Source organism: Microtus oregoni, unplaced genomic scaffold, assembly GCF_018167655.1.
Source record: "Microtus oregoni isolate MIOR12 unplaced genomic scaffold, Mior012 000034F_ref0000314, whole genome shotgun sequence".
Lineage (NCBI taxonomy): Eukaryota > Metazoa > Chordata > Mammalia > Rodentia > Cricetidae > Microtus > Microtus oregoni.
In genome coordinates, this window is record NW_024543093.1 from 1,856,928 (window position 1) to 1,882,430 (window position 25,503).

The following is a 25,503-nucleotide window of genomic DNA, read 5'->3' on the forward strand; positions in this document are numbered from 1 at the left end:
TGTAGCAATAGATAAAATAAATAAAAACCCTGTGTTAGTTACTTTTTTGAGTTGCTGTGATAAAACACTTGGATAAAAGCAACCTAAGAGAGAATGGCTTATTTTGCTCTTGATTCTTAGGTACACCCTATCGTGCCTGAGGAGTTGGAATGGCCGGAGCTTGAAGTGGCTGGTCATGTTTAATCCACAATCAGGAAGCAGAATGTGGTTAATGAATGCTTATTTCATTTTATTTCCTCTTTCATAAAATCCAGTGTCCCATCGCAGGGAGCAGTACCATCTGCAGTGGGTGGATCTTTCACCTCAATTAATCAAATAAAGGTAGCCCCAAACATCCTGAGAAGCCTGTTCCCCATTACTCCAAACCTCAATTTGACAACTGAAACCAATCCTCAAGCCTGTCCTGAGGTGTCTTGATTTTGGTTTGGGAAAAGACCCTTTCTTCTCTTAGATGCTATTATTTGAGTTCACATTAAGAATGTACTATTCTCTTTGAGCCTATACTGAACTATGATCTTCTAAAAGGGAATATAAAATAGTTTGTAGTAACAGCTGCAAGAAAACCAAGCAGCAAAAAGAAGTTTGGCTTGTTTTTCTTTGGCCTGTTCTCTTTCTTTGAGACAGAGTCTCACTGTGTAGCCTGAGATGACCAGAATGTATCATGTGTTCAGTGTTCGTTTTGACATACCCCGTGCTTGGATTTTGTTTTTCATTGTATAAGCATTGGTGATCAGATCTGAAAGTAAGCCATGTTTGGTAGAAATTCTTTTCTAAGACTAGTAATTCACTGATTCTGTCACTGGAAGCTGAGGAAAATATTATGGCTGGCTTTTTTATTTTTTTTTTTTTGGTGGGTAGGATGAGTGAAGGTATTGCAGTTTAAAAGCACCATGTACTGTTTGGGCCATAGTAAGAGAAAAGGAAATACTGAAGAGTATTGCTGGTCATTGCTGACATGATAAGGAGACAGCAACTGTGCTTTGGTAATAAAATAAAACACATTATTACTAACAGGCCTCTCTGGGTCTCCCTTTCACTGTGGGCCTCTGAGCAGAATTATTTGTGCAGTTTTAATGGGTTTCTTACTCATTTCATTCAACAAATACCCATAAAAGTGACCTTTTTGTCTAAAGTGTATTACACATTCAGCTTGCCTGGCCCAGGACCCTGTCTTTACCTACCATTGTAGTAAGGACTTTTGGGTTTCATATATCCTCTGTAGAAAATACAAATATCAGCTTGTAACATGTTTTTCTGAAATCTTTTTGAAAACATTTTGTGTAGCTTAAGGAAGCGTGTCTGTTTTGATTTGAAAAGTTACAATAGCTGCTGAGATGTGTTTTTCTGCTTCTCGATTCATTGCACTAATTTGTTGTTCAGTTGACGGAGTGGGCATCATCATTATCTCCAGTCAAATGTTATCTTTCTCACTTTTCATCCCAGCAGTTTGCAATAAAATATTTCTGACATGAATGGGAATAAAATAGTCTGTTTGGTGTCAAATGGATAGTACTGTGGCTTTTGCCCTGTGTCAGCATCTGACTGATTCCATACTTAAAAATCTGAGCATAAATATGTTCACAGTGTGTCTTTGGCACCTGGTTTACTAGTCTAGTCTATTATGTTTTGGCTGAAAGTGGTACTCTTAGTAGAGCATCTAATCAGCTTATTTAATATTGGGGGACCTCGTCTTCGCCTGATTTATTCCCGCAATATCTGGTGGCATGCTGTTGTTGATTGGTGAGCCATTGCTGCTTCATTCCTAACCCCCTCAGCTCTGCCTCCACTGCAGGACCCTCGGGTACCTTCCTTTTCCTTTTCACATGGAATCTCTTTACCAGTGCAGTTTCCCTGTGTGTATGGAGTGTTTCATGTATAGAGCATGTCTCACAGCATAGGAGCATTTGTCCCTTTCTCCAGGGTAGTGGTACATTTTAGGACAATGCCACAATTGATAGTCTGAAATATTTTACTAAACTGCACAAGCATGGCAATTCAAGTTTTTTTTTCTTTTTAAAGTTTTGTCTTTATTTTTAATTGAGCATGTTTCTATCTTTCACATGGATCTGTTATAATGAAAGGGGACTCTGCAGATATTGTTTAAAACCCGTCCCTGTTTCTGTTTTCTGTGACTGTTATTTCTAGCAAGTTGCTGTTTATGTTAACATGTTTGTTCACTTCCATTTTCCTTTAAGCGGATTCTTTTAAAAATATGCTATTATGCATTTAGAGATCAGAGGACATTTGTTTGAAGTGGGTTTTCTCCTTCTAGATTGGTGACAGCATCTGATCGTATGTGGCTATTGAAATTGACATTAATAATAATAAATAAATTTATAATTAACTTTCTTAGAGTCAGTTGCCTGATTTCCAGTGGTTAATATATGCCTGTGGAGATTGTGAGGCACTGAACTAGGACAACACAGACAGACCATTTCCATAGTTGCTGGAATCTCAGTGAAATAGCATCGGACAGGCTGCTGGTGTGTGCAGAAGACTCTGGGTTGAAATCTTGATTATTCTTTAGACACACAGGTGACTGTGTACTCCTGTCATCCTTTAGCTTATCACTGTATTTTTTCTTTGGAATTTTCCTTTTAAATAGCTAAAGGATGAACAAAAAAGAGGGCAGTGTGCTAGCTTAGTTATATAGTGTATGCTCTGTATCGTGTGCCACTTAGAATAGTGTAACCAGAAATCCTCATGGCAATTCCTTCTCTGTATTCCTAGTCGTATGCGTTATGAAGGTAGGTAGCCTGTATTTTAAAGTCTGTGCATGTTTTTTTATTTTTAAATTGTAGTTGGAATGGTGACTCCTTGAAGATCATTCCTTGGGCTGAGCATAAACACCGAGCTGAAGATTGGTGTGAGGAACCGGACTGCAGGCCAGTATGAACTAGCACAAGGCGTCATTGTTCTTTGTGGCATGGACTCACACGTGACTCTGTGACAAACTTTTGTGACCCGTGGTATTCTGTTAAGAGGAATTTAGAGGAGTTTTTAGAAAACACAAATGATTTGGGATATAGTAAAAGAATTAATGAGAATGTAGCAAATGTTGAGGGGGAACTGTTTAAACAATGATCTTTATTACAACTCTTCCCTTTAGCATATTGGCTTCCAGTCTACCAAATGAGCTGATACATTTGCATAGTTTTGTCCTGGTGTATATGCAATTTTATTCTCGGTTAAATTTTTGTTCTTATTTTCCCAAGACTGTTCTTAGAGAAGCCTCAGAATGGAGATGAAAATGCTACAAAAGGGGGGTTGTGTGCATATAGTGGGGAGGAGAGTCAGCAGGAGGCACACTTAGTACCTGTAGTCTCCACCCTTCATTTGTCCTCCTTTAATTGCCTTTATGAGATAAGAGCTTTATCCTTCCGGCCTGCAGACTGCTTTTTAGTTACCAGTCCTCCATGGTCCTGGATGTCAGTCTGGGCATCTGGAGAAGAGATGGTAAAGTGAAGCTCTGAAGATCCAGACTTCTAGAAAATTTACACATTTTCATATCCCTTTATTCCCCAGAGGCAGGGGATTACCCATGTAGAAGTTTGTAGAGTTCTTTTCTGGAGAAACAAAGTGGCCTCAGAAAAGAGGCCTTTAGATCCTGAGGTGTGGTCCTCAAAAGTTTGTGCACAACCACAACAGTGGAGCTGACAAATGAACAGGTCCTGTCACATCCATAGAGCTTTCTGGACATCGAGGATAGATTCTGCTTGATGGAACAGAGAGGACAAAATACAGAAAATGGAACAACACTTCAAAGGAGACATTATGCAGAAGAAGAAAATTTCAAAAATTACAGTTAATGTCATCCAGAAGATAAGTTGCTGTAGTTTGTATAATTAAAATAATAGAATTACACAAATAAAAATCCATAGCCACCATTCTCCAGTGGATAATTCCATACCATGGCCACATACCATTGGCTGTTGTTCACTTGGTGGGCCACAAAATACAAAGAATGAGTGTGGGAAAGGACTTGTGCAGTGGGACCGGGGGGGGGGGAGGACTAAGAGAGAAGAGGGACAGTGAGCAGACTGCATTAGAGATGCATGTGATGCTGTCAAAGAAGAGCAAAATCTACAAACAATCTATTTCTAAATACCACAGGACTGTATAAAATAGTACCAGAAAGTAAGAGAGCTTTACTTACTTAGGAGCATTTAAAAACAGCATAGTATACAAAAATTAGATAGGAGTCTCCGGTAGACTCAAGGTAAAATCAAGGCATTTTCTTAGACATTAGAATAAATATGCAGAGCTAGAATAGAATACCAAATATTTAATGAAAAAAGTCTACTTACAATTCAAGTTACAGGTATTAAAAAGATGACATAGGTGACTGAGGAGAAAAATTTAAGAATAATTATTGGAGGAGGCCACTAGTTAGTTCCTGGCTGCTCAGCCCTGAAATAATCACACAGAAATTATATTATTTAAAACATTGCTTGGCCCATTAGTTCTAGCTTCTTATTGGCTAACTCTTACATATTAATTTAACCCATTTCTATTAATCTGTGTATTGTCATGAGGCTGTGACTTACTGGGTAAAGTTCCAAGTTCTGTCTGGCGTCTGTCTCTGGCAGGGCTACATGACTTCTTCCTCATTCTGCCTTCTTTCTCCCAGCATTCAGTTTAGCTTTCTCCGCCTACCTAATTTCTGCCCTATCAACAGGCCAAGGCAGATTTTTATTCATCAATGATATTCACAGCATACAGAGGCGAATATTGTAACTCTAATTCTTGTTTGATACCTGTTTTGTTGTATGTAATTTTACTATGTTAAAGTTAAATTCTTTCTTTCTTTTTTTTTTTTTTAACAGAAAAGGGGAGGTAAGGTTTGGATTCCCCAAACAGTATTGCAAATAATATGGTTTCTATGTGATTATTTCGGGGCTGAGCAGCCAGGAACCAATAAGCAGCCTTCTTCCAACAAATAATCAAGTCAATAATTAGAATTTGAAGCCTTCGATTGAAATGTTCTTTAAAGTATTTCACCCCAAGGTTCTGAAATATCAAGAATATGTTCATTTAAAGAGAATGACCTCATTTCATGAAAGGAAATCAAAGTCAGAATGACCTTGAATCTGGATATGTGATGGTGTTGAAGGGGAGTCCAGAGAGAGTGAGAGAAAGAGAAAGAGAATGGGAGGGAGGTTGCTCCCTGAGAAGAGTAGAGAGCTGGGAGCGCCAGTGTTTAATGTTTTATAGAGCAGAATGTTTTAGCAAGGACAGTTGAAAAAGAGCCTCCAGAAAAGATGAGAAGAGCCATAGCTTCTATGGCTCGAATAAAAGGCAAGTGGCTTCCTGTGAGTGCTGCATTCACTATCAAAGGATGTGAGGGGCTGACCCGGGAGAGTTGAAATAGTGTCCCAGGAACTCGGAGTCGCCACTGGCTGTTCCTGCTGAAATGAGGCAGAGTTCAGAGTCCAGGGTGGCCATTGTGGCAGTGTGTGCAGCACTGGACAGGAATCTCTGGGAAGCGTGGGAGTCACGCCAGGAGAGGGGCTGAGGAAAGGACTCTCCTGCAGATGGAACGTTCTTGCAACATGTGTCACATGCACAGTGAGTGGTCTTAGGTGTGTGGATAAACCACCTCAATATTAGGGTGACTTTAACAATCTCAACAACAACAACAAATAGCAGTTATAAATAAAATCAAGAGCCTGGTTGTGCTGCCCTTCTAACTTCTCACAGCGGTTTGCATAGTATTACCCCCATGACTTTGAAGAATGAAAGGAGTGAAGGACGTTTTAAAGCCATGTGCACGGGTTTGCCAGCCTTCGCTGGTGGACTTGTTCTTTGGATTTGGTTTGGAGCCCCAAGCTCTCCTCAGCTGTTGAGTACTCGCAGCTGTCAGCCTCTGCGCTCCTGCAGCAAGTCACTTGAGGGGCCCGGAAGTTCTTCTGAGACCCTTAGCTTACTTTTCATTCCTTTGTTAATCTTTAGTGTAGAAAGCAGTCATCCACTGTTCCCCTTGTATTTGTGGTCCTTGTGTGGGTTCCCTGAAGATGTCTGATCCTCAGTGGACAGGGCACGCTGTCAGGTGGCCTGTGCTGCGCACTTGTCAGCACAGGTGAGGTGCATTTCTTATTTCCCTGAAAACTGGAAACAAGATTTCAGAATTCCAGTTCCAGCTGGATTCTTTCGGGGATAGTTCCTGCGGTGGTGACTCTTGGCCTGCGGAAGAGCTTTGATTTGGGCAGCCGGCAGAAGCACCAGTGGGGCGCGCTCTGTAAAGCTCTTTAGTTTCTGTCAGTTCCTGTCTGGTTGAGCTGTGGCATACCTGTTTTATTTTCCGTTCTGAACTTTGAAGTCAGAAAAACCAGTTAGAAAATGTTAAATTTCCTCAAATGTCCCATTAACCTGCAAGTGAGCACATACACGGAGACACAGACACCCCCACCTCTGTAAGCCGCTCTCTTCTCATCCCTGTCTCTGTCCTTTTCTGCCGCACTCCCGACAGTTATTAATTGTTCCTCCTGTGCTTTGCAGAACGGTGGTGGAGCCTGGCCTCCAGGATGACAGTGAGTTCCTGTATGCTGAGCAGCCTGAGCTGCTGCAGTATAGGATGCCCCAGCTGACGGTGGAGAAGGCAATGGACTGGTACCGGAGCAGAGCAGAGGAGATAGAGCACCATGCTGGTCAGGTGAGGCGAGAGAGCACTGCTGTTCAGTGGTGATGGCGATTCAGTCCACATAGTGCACATGACCAGAAATCTCAGGTGTGATTCAGAGGGCTGAAAGGAGCAGTTCTTAGTGCTTCTGTCCATTTGCCCTTTGCCCAGAAGTCTTTGTAACTTTTAGATTCTTACAAAGCAAATGAATACAAGAAATGTTCAAAATCTTTCTTTAAAACAGGAACACAAAATAACTGCATACTGTGCCTGATTTTTTCCATGTATTTCAATAGATGAATTACACCTTAATTGATCAGATTGTATCAACTTAAAAACTATTTGCTTAGTCCCCAGTTACAGTGTACGACCACAGGTGATTGTGACTGTGCCTTTCAGGAACTCTGGTCCCGTGTGCCTTCTGTTTTCCTTCGGCTTAGGCCTGACCTCACAACTCTGCTTTTCTATTGGCTGTGGTCTTCTGTAGTGGTCTCTGTCTGTTGCTAAGAGAAGTCCTTGATGAGGGTGATGACTACACTTGCCTGTGGGTTGTTAGGGATGATGCCCGTTTAGTAAATGGCAGCTGTAGATTCTCTTCCAAGGTCTCTGACCTCATGAATCCCTAGTACTTGGCTGGGTTTCCAATACTAGGTGTGATTTTCCTTTTGTTGCACAGCTCTTGATTCAAGTTAGAGAGCTCTGGTTTCATCCAGAGTGTGCGTGCCACTACTGTGCCATGCTGGTCCTGTGGTTCACGGGTGTTAGGGCTGGGTAGGACTATTGGTCTATTGGTTGCTTCCCTCTTTTGGAAGCCTGCACAGTTCCTCCTGCTGCTGTGTTAGCTAGTCCTCATGGAGGAGACTTTTTGGTGAGTTTCAGCTCGGGGGCCTCTGGGTCCTGTGTCTAAAGTGCACGGTGTCATCGGCAGGGCAGACTTACTCCCTTCCTTGGTGGGGCAGGAGTCTTAGCAGCTGTATGGACACTGGGTTCTGCCCAGTTTTGTGATGAATCTGAAGCTGCTCTGTCAGAGGTTGTACTAGGCATCCCGAGAGATCATGGCTTCCCTTTAGGAGACCAGGGGCGATGATGAAGCAAGGCCGTTGGGTGCTTTTCTTATATTTAGTTGGATTATGTCCTGTTCTGTCTTTCATTATTTAAAAACTCTCATAATGGCTTTTATTTTTTTTGACTTCATGTGAAGTAATGACATTTCATGTCAGTTGTGATGCAATCAAAGTGATATCTAACATGGATTTTACAGTTTTCATTTTTAGAGGTTTAATTGATGTGGAACTTCTTTTTCCTCAGTGCCTATAAATGCCTTCAGCAAAACTTGTTTGTTGGTGAAGGAAGTGTTTATGGTGGTGACTTCCCCCACTTGAAGGCTCAGCATGCGGACCACTCCTGTTAGCTTCACTGGTGCCTCTTTCCTATCCGCCTTTGGTAGCTAGATTTTAAACCCGTGTACTTTGGTAAACGTTGGGGACGACAACAAATGTGCTGTTTTCCAACTGTTCCTCATGTAGTTTTGTGTGCTGTGTATCAGGTTTTCTGCAAATTCTTCTGAGGTTTTTAGAATTGTTTTGAAGATGGAAGTGTACATTCAGATGTGACTCGTTTGCTTAAATCATTATTAAGTATCGGTGGTCCTACTTTTGCTTGAGCCTTGCCCCTCACACTCTCTCCCTTTGATTTATTAGTACCAGTCTTCCCATGGCATCACGCCTTGCCTCTCCCTTCTTCACCTGTCTGCCAATCCAGTGGTTTTGGGGATATGGCTGCTCTTTTTCGTTGCTTTCTGTGAATGTTTTTCATTCCTTCGCTGTTCCTCCTCTTACCCCATTGTTTTCTTCCCCACGCTCAGAAAGTAATTTGTTTTGTAGCTCATTTGGGAGACTGAGAACTTCCTTCCATCAGGACCTTTTCTGGCTTTTCCCAGAGGAAGAAGCCTCTCTCCTTGAGTTCACAGCCACCGTTTTTTGCCCTGTGCTCTCGATTCTACACCTGCACGCCCGTGTACTTAGTCTTCCTTCCGCGCACACCTTTAACTTCTCCTTCCCTAGGTCTGCTGTTCCTCACCTTCAGTTCTACACATGCAGAATGTGAAGCTGTCTACTTCCAGGCTTCTGCTGTGTTTCTTGTTTCCCTATAGCTGGCCCAGAATTAGTCCCTCTGCTTCTGGACACAGTCTGCCTGTGCCTGCCACCGTCCGCAAGTTGTGACAGTGAAGCCAGCGGTCCTCTCTTATCCTAACTTTACATCCTTTCTGTTGCTGCTGTTTTCTTTTCTTTGCAGAAATTTCCTCCTGGACTTCTGTGATCCAGCTCAAGTTTTTTGTTCTTGTCATTCATTTTAGCATGCTCCTGTTTTTTGGCTTGCCCCTTATCACTATTCCCCAGGGAACTACTGTTGACACTAATCTTGTCTACACATGTGGCCCATTCAGGGCTTCTTCTCAAATGTTGCTCCATGATTTATGTTCCCAAGTGTCCATTCTAGGCATGGAAATTGCTTTCATTATAGATTTTGTTTTGTTTATTTCATTTGGACCATCAATTGGGGGTCTTGCACCAAGGTACTGCATGGGCTACATAGACTCCTCAGCAGCACACATGCAGTACAGAATTCACTTACTTCTCTTGAGTGTTCTTGAGTTCTCAGCACTCTCATCTTCCCACTGAGAGGAGAAGCCAGGCCATCATCCTTCTTACCCATGCTCTGCGGACCGAGGTTTCTGGTCCTGCAGTCATTCAGTCCCAAAGAAAAACACAGAGGTCTACAGTAATCATTAACTGATTACCCTATTAGCTCAGACCTCTTATTAACTCTTATAACTTATATTTGCCCAAAATTCTTGTGTGTGTCAGCCATGTGGCATGGTAACTTTTTCAGTGAGGCAGTCTCATCTTGCTTCCTCTGTATCTGGGTGACGGCTGCAGACTGACTGTTTCCTCTTTCCAGAATTCTCCTGTTCTCATTGCCCTGTCTCTGTTTCCTGCCTGGTCACCCCACCTCTACTTCCTTCCTAGTTGCCCCACCTATACTTCCTGCCTTGTCCCACAACAATGCTCTTTATCTGCTCTACCCAAATTCTGTCTTCTAATGACTTATATGTCTGTCTTATATGTCTGATGTCACACTGCCCCTATCTTTTTGTCCAGCCCATGTGGGAGTGTTCAGCAAATGTTTCCTCAGTGTGGGCAAGAGAATCCACTGAGAAGTGAGTGAGCAGCACACTTCTGCCAGGATTCCCCACACCTAGAGCTACAGTGCTCCTGAATGCTCCTTCTGCTTTCAGTCCATCTTTGATTCGTTATTCACATTAGCTCATCCAGCCGTTCATACTGAGTATTCCTCTCAGTGTAAACCCTGTGGACACTGTCCTTTGGGTCCACATGGTTAGTGCCACCCGAAAACAAGAGCACTTATGATCCCCTACACGAGCTTCTCGTAGGGTGGGCTCACTAACCTTTCCTTGCCGATGTGAGGAGTTTGCTCCTCAGACCCAGTTCTTCCCTGGATGCATAAGCAAGGAACAGCTCCTGGAAGAGGAGGAGACTCTTGCATGTAGTTGCTCTGAGTTACCCATTTTCCTGAAAGAGTCCTGGGTTGAAATCATTGGGTCATTAATCTTGACATGGCAGAATCTTTCCCTGCTCTGTCATCAGTGCCCTGTCTGGGGTGAACGGATATTTGTTATGTCTCTCTGGGGAAGTCACATAGTACATGCCTCAGTGGAAACTTTCAGTCAGGTGTTAGCTGGTATCTTCTCAGTCTAGGGGTCAGAGACCTCATTTGTATCTCTGACACCTAGATTGACATTACCTCCTGTCGTAGGAGGCAGCTTGTTCATTCCTGGCTGCTCAGACCCGCAATAATCACTCAGAAACTATATTATTTGCAATACTGTTTGGCCAATGGCTTAAACATATTTCTGGCTAATTCTTATATCCTAAACTAACCCATCTCCTTTAATCTGTGCATCCCAAGGTCATGGCCTACTGGCAAAGTTTCGGTATGCTCCAGCAGAGGCGTCTGTCCCTGGCAGTGCTACATGGCTCTCATTGACTCCGCCTTCTTTCTTCCAGCATTCAGTTTGGTTTTCTTGTCTAGCTCTATTCTGCTAAGCCACTAGCCAAAACAGATTTATTCATTAGACAATAAAAGCAACACATAGACAGGACTTCACATACCAAGCTCCCTATAGGCCCTTCATGTATTTTAGAGTAGGAATGGAAGAGGAACGTTAGTGTGGGCTACAACTGATGATTTCCCATCAACCAGAGGATGTTCGTTTATAATTGTGATGAGGGAATAGGAGATAAATGTCAGTTTATTGCTCAAGTAAAGGAAATGTTGTTCTTTGTTTTAGCTAAGAAATAAATATTTATTGGGTGACTGAATTTATTGGGTGGCATGGAGCAGGAAAGCCTGCGGAGCAAAGCTTCATTTAGGAAGCACAGTGCTGTAGTGAACGTACAATTAATTTGGCATTGTCACTGCTACTTATGCCACATTTCTCTCTCCTTTTGTTACTCTGAAAGAATTAAGATACCTCTCTCCCTTCATATCTGTATCGTCAGTACATCTTGCTGATTGATGCATTTGAAACATTTTGATCCTGATATGTTTGATAAAGGACTCCAGTCCTTTTGTAGTGAGACACATTCTGACTATGGAATTTTATAGAAATGGTTACATGCTCAATTCTACGCTGGAAGTTTCCACTTTGCCTTAGTGAGTAGCTTACTGTCTCTTTTCTCTTTAGGTTGACTGTTCCTTGTCCCTTATACGTCTTGGAGTGGAGCGCCATATTCCTGGCTTGCTGACTCTCTGTGACGATTTGGTTACCCTGGAAACACTGGTTTATGAAGCCGGGTGTGACTTCACCCTCACTCTGAAAGACCTGCAGCAGAAGAAAGACTTTGAAAAACTCAGATTGCTGATGGAGCGTGTAGGTGCCCTCTGCCCTTCTGAGCATCCCTGAGCTTCTATCGCTGTGTGTGTTACAAGCCAGATAGGAAATGTAAGAGCCCAGTAAGGAGACTTGTGGGCACATTCCAGCAGGAATACACTGCTGACTAGCTTTATCCTCGCTTTATCCTTCACTCACCTTTGCTGCTTCTGTCTGTTCTCTCCCTCATCTTCATCTCCCGTGTCTTCCCTTCATGTTCCTTAGCAGCCATCCAGTGAGATTTCATTGTATTATGTCAGTCCCTTATTAAGAGTGGTAGGTTTGTGCTGGGCGTAGTGGCACATGCCTTTATTCCAGCACTTCAGAGGCAGAGACAGGTAGATCTCTATGAGTCTGAGGCCAGGTTGTTCTACATAGAGAGTTTCAGCCAGGACTGTGTAGAAAGCGTCTTCTCAAAAACAGATAAGACTATTGAAAAGAGTTATGGGTTTATGTCCTAGAATGATTATGAGAAGTGATGGTATTCTTTTAGAAATGATGGATGAAATGACCCGTGTCATAAAGGAGAAACAATGAAAAAGAAAAGCCATGATGGGGAAGACTTGAGGCTTTTACAAGTGGGATTCTGTTCTTGAGCAGCTCCTTTATTGGGCCTGTCTGCTCATCTGTCTCAGAGTCCCTGGCCTCAGCTGTCTCTCTCTTTCCCCCTTTCACATTTTTTTTTTTATTCTTTCTCTGGGTAGACTCTTTCTCTGCTATGGAGAACCTCATGGCTGTGCAGTAGCCACAGCATATATGTTTCCCAGAGCAGTCACTAGGCCTGTGGGACCCTAGGCCGGTTCCAGTCTGCATAGATGGTGTGCACAGTTATAGTCACTGTATCCAACCGGCCCCAGAGGAAGGTACACATTGTTCTGCTCGTGGTTAGGTCAGAAGTGAGTGGGGATCTGCAGTGCTTCAGGAAGTATGGGGCTTCCACTGTTTGATATTAGACTGGTTATCTAGTACTGTACAGTTTTTAATTTATCGTTTGCTTTCTGTGGTTAATTATCCTTACAGTGTTCTGAGGACAATTATGTGACCAGTGCTTACCAATGGATGGTTCCCTTTCTTCACCGCTGTGAGAAACAGTCTCCTGGTGCGGCCAATGAGCTATTGAAGGAATATCTAGTAACTTTAGCTAAAGAAGACTTGAAATTTCCCTTGAAGATATTTCAGCATTCTAAGCCTGATGTAAGTAGCAACTCTAATTTCTTCAGAGTCTTTTCATTTTCTTTTTCATTAGTCTGTAGTATTAGGCTTAGGTATAAGTTTTTATAATTGCGTCTTGTAAAGAGATTCCAGTAAGTAGAAGAAAATTGTCTTTTTTTTTTTTTTTTTTTCCTCGAGGGTTTCTCTTTAGCTTTGGAGCCTGTCCTGGAATTAACTCTTGTAGACCAGGTTAGCCTTGAACTCACAAAGATCCTCCTGCCTCTGCCTCCCAGTGCTGGGATTAAAGGAATGCACCACCACCGCCCAGCAAAATTGTTATTTAAAAAAATGTTTCAATATTGTTGATGTACATTTTTCCAAAGTTTATGCAGTTACAGTTATTTCGGCTCATTCATTCCATAGTTCTCGTGTGTTGGAACATGTGAGTACAAAGATCTGTAGTTCCAGATGTTGCACTCTAACTGTGAAGACTTTTCACTAACCTCAACTCCTTCCGTTTCTTTAGTAAGGGGAGGAAGTAGAAGGGGATTCATGCTATGAGGTCTTCACGCTTTTGCCTAGATCTCCTTATTCTGTACCTGTGTTCTTGTCCAGTGTATTTATGATGTCACCAATAATCAAAAGTGTCTTCTCTCAGAGATATTCAAGGAGTTTATGAAGGTTTTTATGTTTTCATAAGGACATACTCAATCACCCTGGTGATTCTTATAGCAGTAGAAGAAGATTGCTTCTGTGCTGTTTGGGTTCCCTGGAGTAAAAACCATTTTGTTAGGCATAACTACTTTTGCACTGTGAAAATCTCTTAATTTTGTGGTAGATTAAAATATGCTATTCCAGGCAGTGCAGTGGCTCTCCTGTCTTTGGAGTAGGGACTTTAAGCAAGGTAACACAGTCCCTGGAACATGGTCATGAGACCAGTATTTAAGCAAAAGGCACTTCAAATTCAGGCTTCTTCCAGGTGTTAGTTCTGATTGAGTCTACTTCATATTGGCCACAGTTAGCACCTTGAACGTCACTCACTAAGATAAGCAGTCGTGGCACTGAGTAACCTAAACAGGAAGGAAAACATTGCTCTGTCTTAGGCCTTTCTGGGTTTATAAGATGGTTGTCTGTCTGAAATGCCTCTGCTCATTGATTACTTAAAGTTTTCATTCCCTTAAAATCAGCTTCCACTTAGTGGCAGGTTTTACATTTGTGGTGAGCCCTAGTGGGCACTGATGGCTGCAGAATACCACATGCGATGCAGAACGGGTTGACAATGAATGTTTTGTGAGGAACGAAGAATTAACTTTAAATTCTTCCTGCAATCTTGTTTCTGATAGGTCTTCCATATGGGATCTTGTAAATCCTTTGTATATAGTCAGCTTTTTCTTGTTTTTACCTGGAAATTTAGCAGGTGTTTTTTTTTTTCCCAGAAAGAATTTTTTGGTTTTTTTATTGTTTGCATTGAGCTATACGTTTTTGTCTGCTCCCCTCACTTCCTCCCCTCTCCCTTTTACCTGCTCCCATGACCCCCACACCTCCAATTTACTCAAATCTTGTGTTTTTCAATTTCCTAAGTAGATCCATGTATATCTCTCTTACAGTCCTCTTTGTTGTCTAGGTTCTCTGGGGCTGTGGACTGTAGGGTTGATTTTCTTTGCTTTATGTCTAAAAGTCACTTACGAGTGAGTTCATACTATATTTGTCTCTCCAGGTCTGGGTTACCTCACTCAATGTTTTTTTCTAGATCCATCCATTTGCCTGTAAATTGCAAGACATCATTGTTTTTTATCACTGAGTAGTACTCCATTGTATAAAGGTACCACATTTTCTGTATCCACTCTTTGGTTGTGGAGCATTAACATTGTTTCCAGGTTCTGACTATTACAAATAATGCTGCTATGAACATAGTTGAACATATGTTCTTGTGGTATGATAGAACATTCTTTGGGTATATGCCCAAAAGTGATTTTCTGAGAAATCATCACACTGATACCCAAAGGGATTCTACCAGTTTGTACTCCCAACAGAAATGCAGGAGTGTTCCCCTTACCCTACATCCTCTCCAGCATAAGTTGTCATCAGTGTTTTTGATCTTGGCCATTCTTACAGGTATAAGATGGAATCTCAGAGTTGTTTCGATTTACATTTCTCTGATGGCTAACGACGTCGAACATTTCCTTAAGTATCTTTCAGCCATTTGAGATTCATCTGTTGAGAGTTCTCTGTTTAGGTCTGTACTTCATTTTTTATTAGATTATTTGTTCTTTTGTTTTCAAGTTTCTTCAGTTCTTTGTATATTTTGGAGATCAGTCCTGTGTCTGGTGTGGGTTGGTGAAGATCTTTTCCCATTCTGTAGGCTGCATTTTGTCTTATTGACTGTGTCCTTTGCTTTACAAAAGCTTTTCAGTTTCAGGAGGTCGCATTTATTATTTGTCTCTTTCAGTGTCTGTGCTGCTGGGTTATATCTAGGAAGTGGTCTCCTGTGCCAATGCATCCAAGTGTATTGCCCATTTTCTCTTCTATGAGGTTCAGTGTGGTTGGCTTTATGTTGAGGTCTTTGATCCATTTGGACTTGAGTTTTTTGCATGGTGATAGACATGGATCTATTTTCATTCTTCTACATGTTGATATCCAATTATGCCAGCACCATTTATTGAATATGCTTTTTTTCCATTTTATATTTTTTGCTTCTTTGTCAAAAATCAGGTGTTAGTAAGTGTGTAAATTAATATTAAAATTGGACTTGCCATTTCAAGGGGTTAGAGTCAGTCCATGATAATAAATCAAAGGCATGGTGGCAGGAACAGCTGGGAGCTCACATCTTGATTCACCATAGCAGGTGTTTTTGAATAAACACCAATGATAGCCTTTGCTGGAGAGGTTGTGGAGAAAGGGGTACACTCATCCATTGCTGGTGGGAATGCAAACTTGTGCAACCACTTTGGAAAGCAGTGTGGAGGTTTCTCAGGAAATTCAGGATCAACCTACCCCTGGACCCAGCAATACCACTCTTGGGAATATTCCCAAGAGAGGCCTTATCATACAACAAAAGTATATGCTCTACTATGTTCATAGCAGCATTGTTTGTAATAGCCAGAACCTGGAAACAACCTAGATGCCCTTCAACGGAAGAATGGATGAAGAAAGTATGGAATATATACATATTAGAATACTACTCAGCAGTAAAAAACAATGACTTCTTGAATTTTGCATGCAAATGGATGGAAATAGAAAACACTATCCTGAGTGAGGTAAGCCAGACCCAAAATGATGAACATGGGATGTACTCACTCACATTTGGTTTCTAGCCATAAATAAAGGACATTGAGCCTATAATTAGTGATCCTAGAGAAGCTAAATAAGAAGGAGAACCCAAAGAAAAACATATAGGCATCCTCCTGAATATTAACCTTCATCAGGCGATGAAAGGAGACAGAGACAGAGACCCACATTGGAGCACTGGACAGAAATCTCAAGGTCCAAATCAGGAGCAGAAGGAGAGAGAGCATGAGCAAGGAACTCAGGACCACGAGGGGTGCACCCACACACTGAGACAATGGGTATGTTCTACTGGGAACTCACCAAGGCCAGCTGGCCTGGGTCTGAAAAAGCCTGGGATAAAACCAGACTAGCTGAACATAGCGGACAATGAGGACTACTGAGAACTCAAGAATAATGGCAATGGGTTTTTGATCCTACTGCACGTACTGGCTTTGTTGGAGCCTAGGAAGTTTGGATGCTTACCTTACTAGACCTGGATAGAGGTGGGTGGTCCTTGGACTTCCCAGAGGGCAGGGAACCCTGATTGCTCTTTGGGCGGATGAGGGAGGGGGACTTGATTGTGGAAGGGGGAGGGAAATGGGAGGCGGTGGCGGGAAAGAGACAGAAATCTTTAATAAATAAATTAATAATAATAATAAAAAAACATGTAGCCATTTGCTTGTCTTGAAATACGTGAACACTAGACAGGTAGCAGGGATATTAGGCTCCTTCTTTCCAGGACTGTCTCCATATTTCTCGGTGTTACCTTCCTGCAGCTCAGATTTTTACCATGTCATTAATCTATGGAAATATCCCCGGTGGCTTGTGGTTGTAGACTTGCTAGCATTGGGCCCTCTAGAGTGACTTGGATAGGACTTGGCTTCCAGTCGGCCTCTTAATCCTTACTTCTCTCCATGACATAAGGCTATTGGCAGGAAACTTACCTTTACCTCTCCAGGGCTCTTTCTGGGCCTCTCAGCTAGTCGGTTAATTCCTTTGTGTACAGATGGTTCCCTCCCTCCTCGTTTATTTGATAAGTAGCTGTCTGTTTTGTGGGCCTACTCATTTAGCGACTCTGGAACCCGTGATTTCTCTGTGTACCGTCTCTAGTGTTACATCTTTTCTCATTCACTGTCATGTGAAATTCTTATTTTCCATTTCTGTGTCATCAGATTCATCAGCCTTTGTGGTTTGAGTCATGTTGAAGATGGTTTTTCCACTTAAAGCTTGTAGTAGAATTTTGTTTTCTTTGAGTACTTATATAATTTTATTCTTTTTGAGACCCCTAATCTATGAAGTTTGTACTTTTATATAGTATGAGTTATAGATATAGCTTTATGCTATCTCAAATAGCTACATATTTATCCTAGCAGAATTTATTAAAATGCATGTCTTTACCCTAGTGACCTGATGTGTCACCGTTCTTATAAACTTAAATTTTCATTTGCATGTACATCTAATTCTAGAATGTCCCCAATATCTGGTGCCCTGTTTATTATGACACTAGTTCTCTGGTGATTAGAGATTGCGTGAGATGTTCCAGGAGCTGATGAGTATAATATTTCTTTTAAGTTTTGTTTGGTTCCCACTGTTTTGTCAAAGTTGTATTGGACAGTTTCTTATCTGAATCTTAATATCAGCTTATCAAATTTCACAACATAGCTTATTTACATTTTGACTAATATTTGTTGATTTATACGTTATTTTATGGAGACTGATAGACTCATTTGTTTATAAAGTTCAACCTCTTTTTCAAGAATAGGTTGTATTATTCTATTTGTTTTTGTGTCTTAGAGTAAGGTGTATTTATATTACCAGGCATGAATTTCCGTTCCATCAATTGGTCTTATGCTTAATTAGGCATCTTGTTACCACAGATCTTGCTGGGGAATCAGTGTGTGGTTTTGTGGACTTTACAGCTGGGTGGGACTACTGATTGCTCCTCTCTCTCAGCAGCTTACATAGCACTTTCAGCTAGTATAAGAGCTAGTCCTCAGGGAGGAAACTTCCAGGTCAGGTTCTTCCATTTTCTGTGTCCAAGATAGCCAGGGACAGTGGCAATAGCTCAATCTGCTTTAGGAGACTAGCAGCTGGACAACAGGTTTCCATGACTTACACTCTGGTTTTTGTTAGATAGTCCATAGCTCTTGGGGACAGTCACCCTGTGTGTCATGACTGCATACACACACACACACACACATACACACACACACACTCACACACACCACCCACCTACCCACCCACTCATATATTCATGATATATATGTTTTAAACAAGTTTAATAAAGTTTCTTCTACAGATAATATCCATTTGTTAGTAAATTAATGTTTAAGTTTTTAATGCAATGTTTCTGTTTCTCTAACTTCTTTTCCTTTGACTACTATTTGGGTTTATAAAAACTTGAGTTTCTATATTAGTTTTATATCCTGTTATTTCATGACTCTTCTATTACTTGGTTCTCTGATATTTCATTTTTATCAATTATGTGTTTTCTAGTTGTCCATAGTGTATAATTTTAAGACTTTATTTTTTAAAATTCTAATTCTCGTAGATTTTATTGCTGCCACATAGCTCAGCTGCTAACCTAGTGCTGATGGTGGGAGGACCCACTTCTTAGGATTTCTGTACAGATGCTCTTCTTTTGCTTTGAGAAGGAAGAAATGATGCTTTCTTGCTGACTACAGGGATACCAAGGAAGGAATGATGAGAGCAAGAAGTATCTCTTAGGCTGTGTAAGTTGAGACATCATGTAGGAAGTACTTACCGACAAGAATCGGTAGTGTCTTTAGAGTGCTGTGATTTATTTATACATCGCCTTGTTTTAATAAAGAAATGCACACTGCTTTGAAGAGAAAATATCATATTCAAGGATACAGAGAGCAAAAGGATCTTTCTCTAAGTAGTGAAGTGGTGCCCATTAAGACCCACATGTGCAGGACACACACCAGGAACCTCAGTATCTGGGGGCGTCCTGTTGAATTCTGTGACAAGTGAAAATAAACCCGTGTTCCTCGTAGACTTTAGACCTGGGCAGAATGAATCCTTGAGAACATATCTTGGGTGAAATATGGCTAAGACAAGGAGAATTCGTCAGCCCTGTGTCTAGGGGAGAAGAATATTGTGGTGTCTGTACTGCAGATTTTGCATCCTTTGTATTAATCAAATGAATTCAGCCAAGCCTGGATCAAAATGTGTGAAGAAAAATTTTGTGTATACTGAACATGTAAAGTTTCTTTTTGGTTTCATTCTTGTGTAGTGTCCACATTCTACTATTACATGTAATCAAGAGATGACACAAAATCTGTGGTGGAATAACATAAGCTCTCTATGTATATTAAAGTCTTTATTCCTTCCTATTCCCTCATAGGATGGTGCTGGTAATACCTTGGCCTTAGAGATGAGAAAATAAGGCACCGTTTAGTTATTTTTTGTATTTCATAAAATACTCTAAGAATAGGAATCCTTGCTTTGCTGTGAGAAAGAAATATTCTATGTGGACAGAGGCCTGAAGTGGCCATCTTTGTACTTCAGAAGTAGAGTGTGCTCTGTGGTTGTGCCATGCGGTGGTCAACTCAGTAGCAAGGCAGTGCAGTGTGGAAAACAATAGGCTCTAATGTCTGTAACATTACTTCAGGGATTTCATATGTTTTGTAATTGAAACACACAGAGTTTGGCTTTCGGGGATAGAAATATTATTTTTAATGTTGCTGTCGTTATAATTCACTGTGTCATTTGTTTCTTGCATCTACTTTATTTGAAATGGGCCATAAATTGAAGAGTCTGATTTTAGCAGATGAAGCTTATGGGTTACAAATGATCTTTTCTAGCTGATTCTGTAATTAAAATGTGAATTCATTTAGAATTATTAAATACCTCAAAAGTCTGTAAGCTACAGAAAAATCAAGAGTTGTTTCTTTGGCTGATTAATAGCACTGTTTAATATTCTATTGACATTGGTGCTGGGAGAAACCGACACTGAGTACAACATGCTTTATTTTCTCTAGCTGCAGCAAAAATTTATTCCTGACCAGGACCAGCTGATGGCCATAGCACTCGAGTGCATCTATAACTGTGAACGGAGTGACCAGCTCTCTCTCTGCTATGACATCTTAGAATGCCTTCCACAGAGGGGAAGTGGGTAAGAAGCCAAGGATGCCGATCTCACTGAGTCTTCTTATTCTAGTGTTTAAAGCAAAGGCACCGCTTTTCGAAGTGCTTATCCACAGAAAACTTCAAAACTACAAAGAAAAAATGGGGAGTGCACGCTTAGTATTCATGTGGCCCTGAGTCTACCTTAGCCCTGCAAACCATAAAGGTTTATGGTTTATAAACCATACAGAGAAGACATGAAAACTGTCTGTCAGCTTGGTGTCTGGAGATAGCCTTCATTCTTTTGTTACTAAATGGATGTTTACTGTAATTGTAATTTCTACGATCATTCCCTTAACCGTGGTCATCACACACTGGAAGCAAGAAACAGCAGCTCTGTGACAAGAATTCTCTAAAATTCTGCAGCAGTGATTTCTTTGTTCATTAACTGAGCTTTAAGTATTTATGGACTAACAGTATTTATTTTGTGAATTCTTTCTTCTTCATTCATATTTAGTAGTTCTCTCCCGGGATGTCATGTAGCTGTCATTCCCTGGCTCTTCCTTGCCGTCTCGTTCCTAAGCATCCCACATGATGCTCACTACAAGTTAGCCTCCTTGTCTGCACGCCTCTGGTACTTGAGCCAAAGTGCTCAACCTCTGTCTTAACGTCTTCCATGACATTAAATATTTAGACAGGAAGGCTTCCTTGCTGTAAATTCAGTCTGTCCCTCAATTTTCTACTTCTCTTCTCATGTTAGGGAAGTGTTTACTTTGTGTTAGATGGATGGTAGCAGTTACCATGTTTTCAAACCACCCTGAAACACTGATTCCCATAGACTTGGATACAAGGAAAGGAAGAAAATTTTTAGATAGTAGCAGAGTATTATCCAGAATCTGGCCTTTTCATATTCAAACTTCAAAGGTGAAGTTTGTCTTTTTGTCTTCACAGAGTCACAGATCGGCAGCCATCATGTTCACCCAGCTTTCACAGTAGCATCACTAATAGTTACCCTCCTTGTGTGGGGACCCAAGGCACGCTGCATGCCACAGCCTCCCTTAGGAAGAGAGGACTCTCGTTCACACAGTTTGACCCAAGTCCTACCAGTTCTTTGGACTGAACTTGACTTACAACTAATGCAGGTGCTATGAGAGCTTTTCCTGCACAGATGCAACTAAGTGATTTTCCTACATAGGGTTTGATCGACTGAACAAAGGACGATTCTGAGTTCAGCCTCATGAACTAATGTGTTTATTTGCCTTCCTTATGGGGTATAGGCATCAGACACATGAGTGACCCCAAAGCAGCCACACTGTTGTAAAGTCTGATCTAGGTGATGCCTCCTGTCCACATGGAGTCTGCCCTTCCGCTAGCCTCCTACAGTTTATGTAGGTCTAGTGCCCTCTTAGACTGCAGGCCATGTGCAGCTGGGGCAGAATCACTTACTGCTGGCATGGAGGTGCAGTGGGTGGCTGAGACTTCAGGTGAGGGTCTGCTCAACTGCTCCATTCCTCCCTTCTTTGAGAGACTGTCACCAGTCCAGTGTCAGGTTTGCTTCTGAGTCATGACAACATCTCCAGATGAAAGTGGTGATAGATGTCATGCTCGGGGGAGTGTCCCACAGCGGGCACAGAGAGGCCTATGTGTCACCTCAGGAAAGCAGTTTGCTGTGCATAGGATGCCACACCATCTAGGAGGCTCTTGCCCTTCCACTGGGAAGATTAGTGCCATTTAGAAAAACATGTTGGTAGAGAGGCTCCATTGTATTATGAAGGAGCCCATGGGGACATATTCCTTTTCTAATTTGCAAGTATAAGGTAAGGCAAGAAAACAGTTGAAATGAAGCATTTTAAGACAGCAAACAGCTGTTTGGTGCCCACTTTCCCAGTATTGTATAACAAAGTAAATACTCTCCCCCCACTCTTTTTGATGGGGTAAGTATTTTTGACATAGAATTTTATGTAGCACAGGCTTGCTGCCTTGGACTCTCTGTGGGTCATGCTGGCCCTGAACTTGTGCTGGTTTAATCTCTATCATCCAGGTGCCTTGGTTATCACCCTGTCTACCTTAAAAAGCAAAAAGTTTCAAGAAAATTTCTTTGTTTTCTCTTTGCCTGCCTTCTGTGTCGGTTAGTTTTGGTCACCCTGAAAAAAGGGAATCCCATTTAAGAAACTGTCTCCATTAGATTGGCCAGCGGGGATGCCTGTGGGACACTTTCTTTTTTTTTTTTTTAATTTATTTATTTATTAAGGATTTCTGCCTCCTCCCCGCAACCGCTTCCCATTTCCCTCCCCCTCCCCCGATCAAGTCCCCCTCCCTCATCTGCTCGAAGAGCAATCAGGGTTCCCTGACCTGTGGGAAGTCCAAGGACTGCCCACCTCTATCCAGGTCTCCTAAGGTGAGCATCCAAACTGCTTAGGCTCCCACAAAGCCAGTGCATGCAGTAGGATCAAAAACCCACTGCAATTGTTCTTGAGTTCTCAGTATTCCTCATTGTCCGCTATGTTCAGCTAGTCCGGATTTATCCCATGCTTTTTCAGACCTAGGCCAGCTGGCCTTGGTGAGTTCCCGATAGAACATCCCCATTGTCTCAGTGTGTGGGTGCACCCCTCGTGGTCCTGAGTTCCTTGCTCGTGCTCCGTCTCCTTCTGCTCCTGATTTGGACCTTGAGATTTCTGTCCGGTGCTCCCATGTGGGTCTCTGTCTCTGTCTCCTTTCATCGCCTGATGAAGGTTAATATTCAGGAGGATGCCTATGTGTTTGTCTTTGGATTCACCTTCTTATTTAGCTTCTCTAGGAACATGAATTATAAGCTCAATGTCCTTTATTTATGGCTAGAAACCAAATATGAGTGAGTACATCCCATGTTCCTCTTTTTGGGTCTGGCTTACCTCACTCAGGATAGTGTTTTCTATTTCCATCCCTTTGTATGCAAAATTCAAGAAGTCCTTGTTTTTTACTGCTGAGTAATACTCTAATATGTATATATTCCATACTTTCTTCATCCATTCTTCCGTTGAAGGGCATCTAGGTTGTTTCCAGGTTCTGGCTATTACAAACAATGCTGCCATGAACATAGTTGAGCATATACTGGGACACTTTCTTGATTGTTACTTGATATCGAAGGGCCCATCCCATCCTGGGTGGTGTTATCCATAGGTGGTGGGTCTGGCTATGTAAGGAAGATCACCAAGTAAGTAGTGGAAGCTCCAGTAAGTAACATCCTCTGTAGTTTCTCTTAATTTTTGCTTCCAGATTCGTGATTTGAAGTCCTGTGTGGCCCCTCTTGATGACTAGCAGTTTCCTATAAACCAGATAAGCCCCCTCTTCCCTGAACTGCTCTGTTCATTGTGTTCCCTTAAAAGCAGAAAACAAGCCAGGACTCTTTCTTTATAGTCTTAGACTTTTAATTTCATAGTTGAACTATAAGTGATGTGGTGGTTGTTATTGGATAGTCTTCCTCCCACTCTAGTGTTTCCACCATCATCGTGGTAGTGTAACCTTGTCAGAACAAGGTGAGACTTTTCTCTTTAGCTTTCTCTTTCCCCTGGGTTGTATCATTACTGCTTTCTTTCTTTTTCTTCTTTTTTCCCCTTAGGCTCCTGACAGAACCATAAAGTAGTCAGAAGAACTTGATAATCTCTCAGCTCCCTTTTTTCCTTGGCTCTCCCCACTTCTGAATCCCTCCTCATTGGATTTGCCCTTCGTCTTTCTTTGGTGTGACCCATCAACTGTGCTCTTACCTGGGGACTTGGCCTCGCGTCTGTGTTACTTTCTGCCTTTTACCTTCCTTTGTGATATAGCTTCTTATTTTAATGGTGTCCAATCTCAAATAGCTCCTCATCAAACACGGTAATGTCATAATTATACCTCTACACTAATGTCTGTGTTTTGACTTTCCCTGGAATTCTCAATTGATCTTTCATTTCCCGTGGTCTCTCAAGGTCTTGCTTTTGTCCTGTCCATGCTGCAGAGAAATCTGATGCCATTCTGAATTAGGCTTTTCCCTTTGTAGACTAGTAGTATCTTGTGGTCTTCCTTAGTGTTCTCAAATATCCCGAGCTTGTATTTTTGCTGTGTATTCTGCCTCATTGTGCTGTTCATTGGCCTGTATTTTTCTACTTCTGACCTGGGAGGATAAGGCCCAGTGGTGCATTCCTAAATAGTTCTCTTTTTTCTTTGATGAGTTTATTTGTACTCCCCTCTCCACTGCCTCCAAGTCTTGTTATTCAAAGGTTAGGTCTTCCAGCTTTGATATTTAATTCTAGATCTTATTTGTTCATGTATTTGTTTGCTTTTTTTTATTCTTTTCCTCACATTTTGACCTTTTATGAATTGATCTGATGGTTCCTCAATTTTATCTTCTAATCCAGCTTTTGAATTTCAATATTTATTTTGGTTTCTTAAGGTCAACAAACTGTTTCTTGTTCATTAAAAACAAAACATAGAGTTCTAGTTCCAGATGTGTAGATGGATGCCCTCTTTCCTTCTTCTTCTCCTCCCCATTACCCAACTCTCCCAAGAGCATATGTGGGCACCATCCTCCCTGTTCCCCAGCTGTCCCAAGAGCATAGATTGACACCTTCCTTTCCATTCCCCAGCTGTCCCGAGAGCATAAGTGGGTACCTTTCTCCCTGTTACCCAGCTGTCCTGGGAGCATAGGTGGACACCCTCCTCCCTGTTACCCAGCTGTCCTGGGAGCATAGGTGGACACCCTCCTCCCTGTTACCCAGCTGTCCCGAGAGCATAGGTGGGTACCTTCCTCCCTGTTACCCAGCTGTCCTGAGAGCATAGGTGGGTACCTTCCTCCCTGTTACCCAGCTGTCCTGGGAGCATAGGTGGACACGCTCCTCCCTGTTACCCAGCTGTCCTGGGAGCATAGGTGGACACCCTCCTCCCTGTTACCCAGCTGTTCTGAGAGCATAGGTGGGTACCTTCCTCCCTGTTACCCAGCTGTCCTGAGAGTATAGATGGACACCCTCTTTCCTGTTCCCAGCTGTCCTAAGAGTATAGGTGGACACCCTCTTCCCTGTTCCCAGCTGTCCTAAGAGTATAGGTGGACACCCTCTTTCCTGTTACCCAGCTGTCTTGAGAACTCTGTCTAGAATTCAGTAGGTACATGATTCTAAAGTACCTGTGAGGGTCCAGTCAGTGGTTGTTAGTGGAGAATGGCCGGGGCCCATGTAGAGAGGACCTCTGACAGCTGCTGAGCCCTGCAGCCACATGACAACTCACACGTGTGTGTTGTGCCACCTTTATGTGGCTTTCCCGATACAGTTTTATTAATCTGTCGTCTCTTTGATACTGATTATCTTAAAAGTTCTTCCCCAGTGGCTCCCTTTATAGTTGTTCCCTGATAGGGATGATCTGATGGGTGAACTTGCCCTGGTTCCTTACCACTGAAGTTGATGTGATTCTCTTC

At 42.0% G+C, this 25,503-nt stretch overlaps 1 protein-coding gene across 1 annotated transcript in view; it reads left to right on the forward strand.

Annotated features, from left to right (window-relative positions):
• The window catches only part of LOC121432455 (neuroblastoma-amplified sequence), a 309,448-nt gene that overhangs the window by 95,700 nt on the left and 188,245 nt on the right, over window positions 1–25,503 (forward strand). The window contains exons 22-26 of the mRNA XM_041630447.1: window positions 2,802–2,885; window positions 6,499–6,652; window positions 11,388–11,573; window positions 12,594–12,767; window positions 19,997–20,130. Coding sequence (XP_041486381.1) covers window positions 2,802–2,885; window positions 6,499–6,652; window positions 11,388–11,573; window positions 12,594–12,767; window positions 19,997–20,130 — 732 coding nt within the window. The remainder of the gene's footprint in view (window positions 1–2,801; window positions 2,886–6,498; window positions 6,653–11,387; window positions 11,574–12,593; window positions 12,768–19,996; window positions 20,131–25,503) is intronic.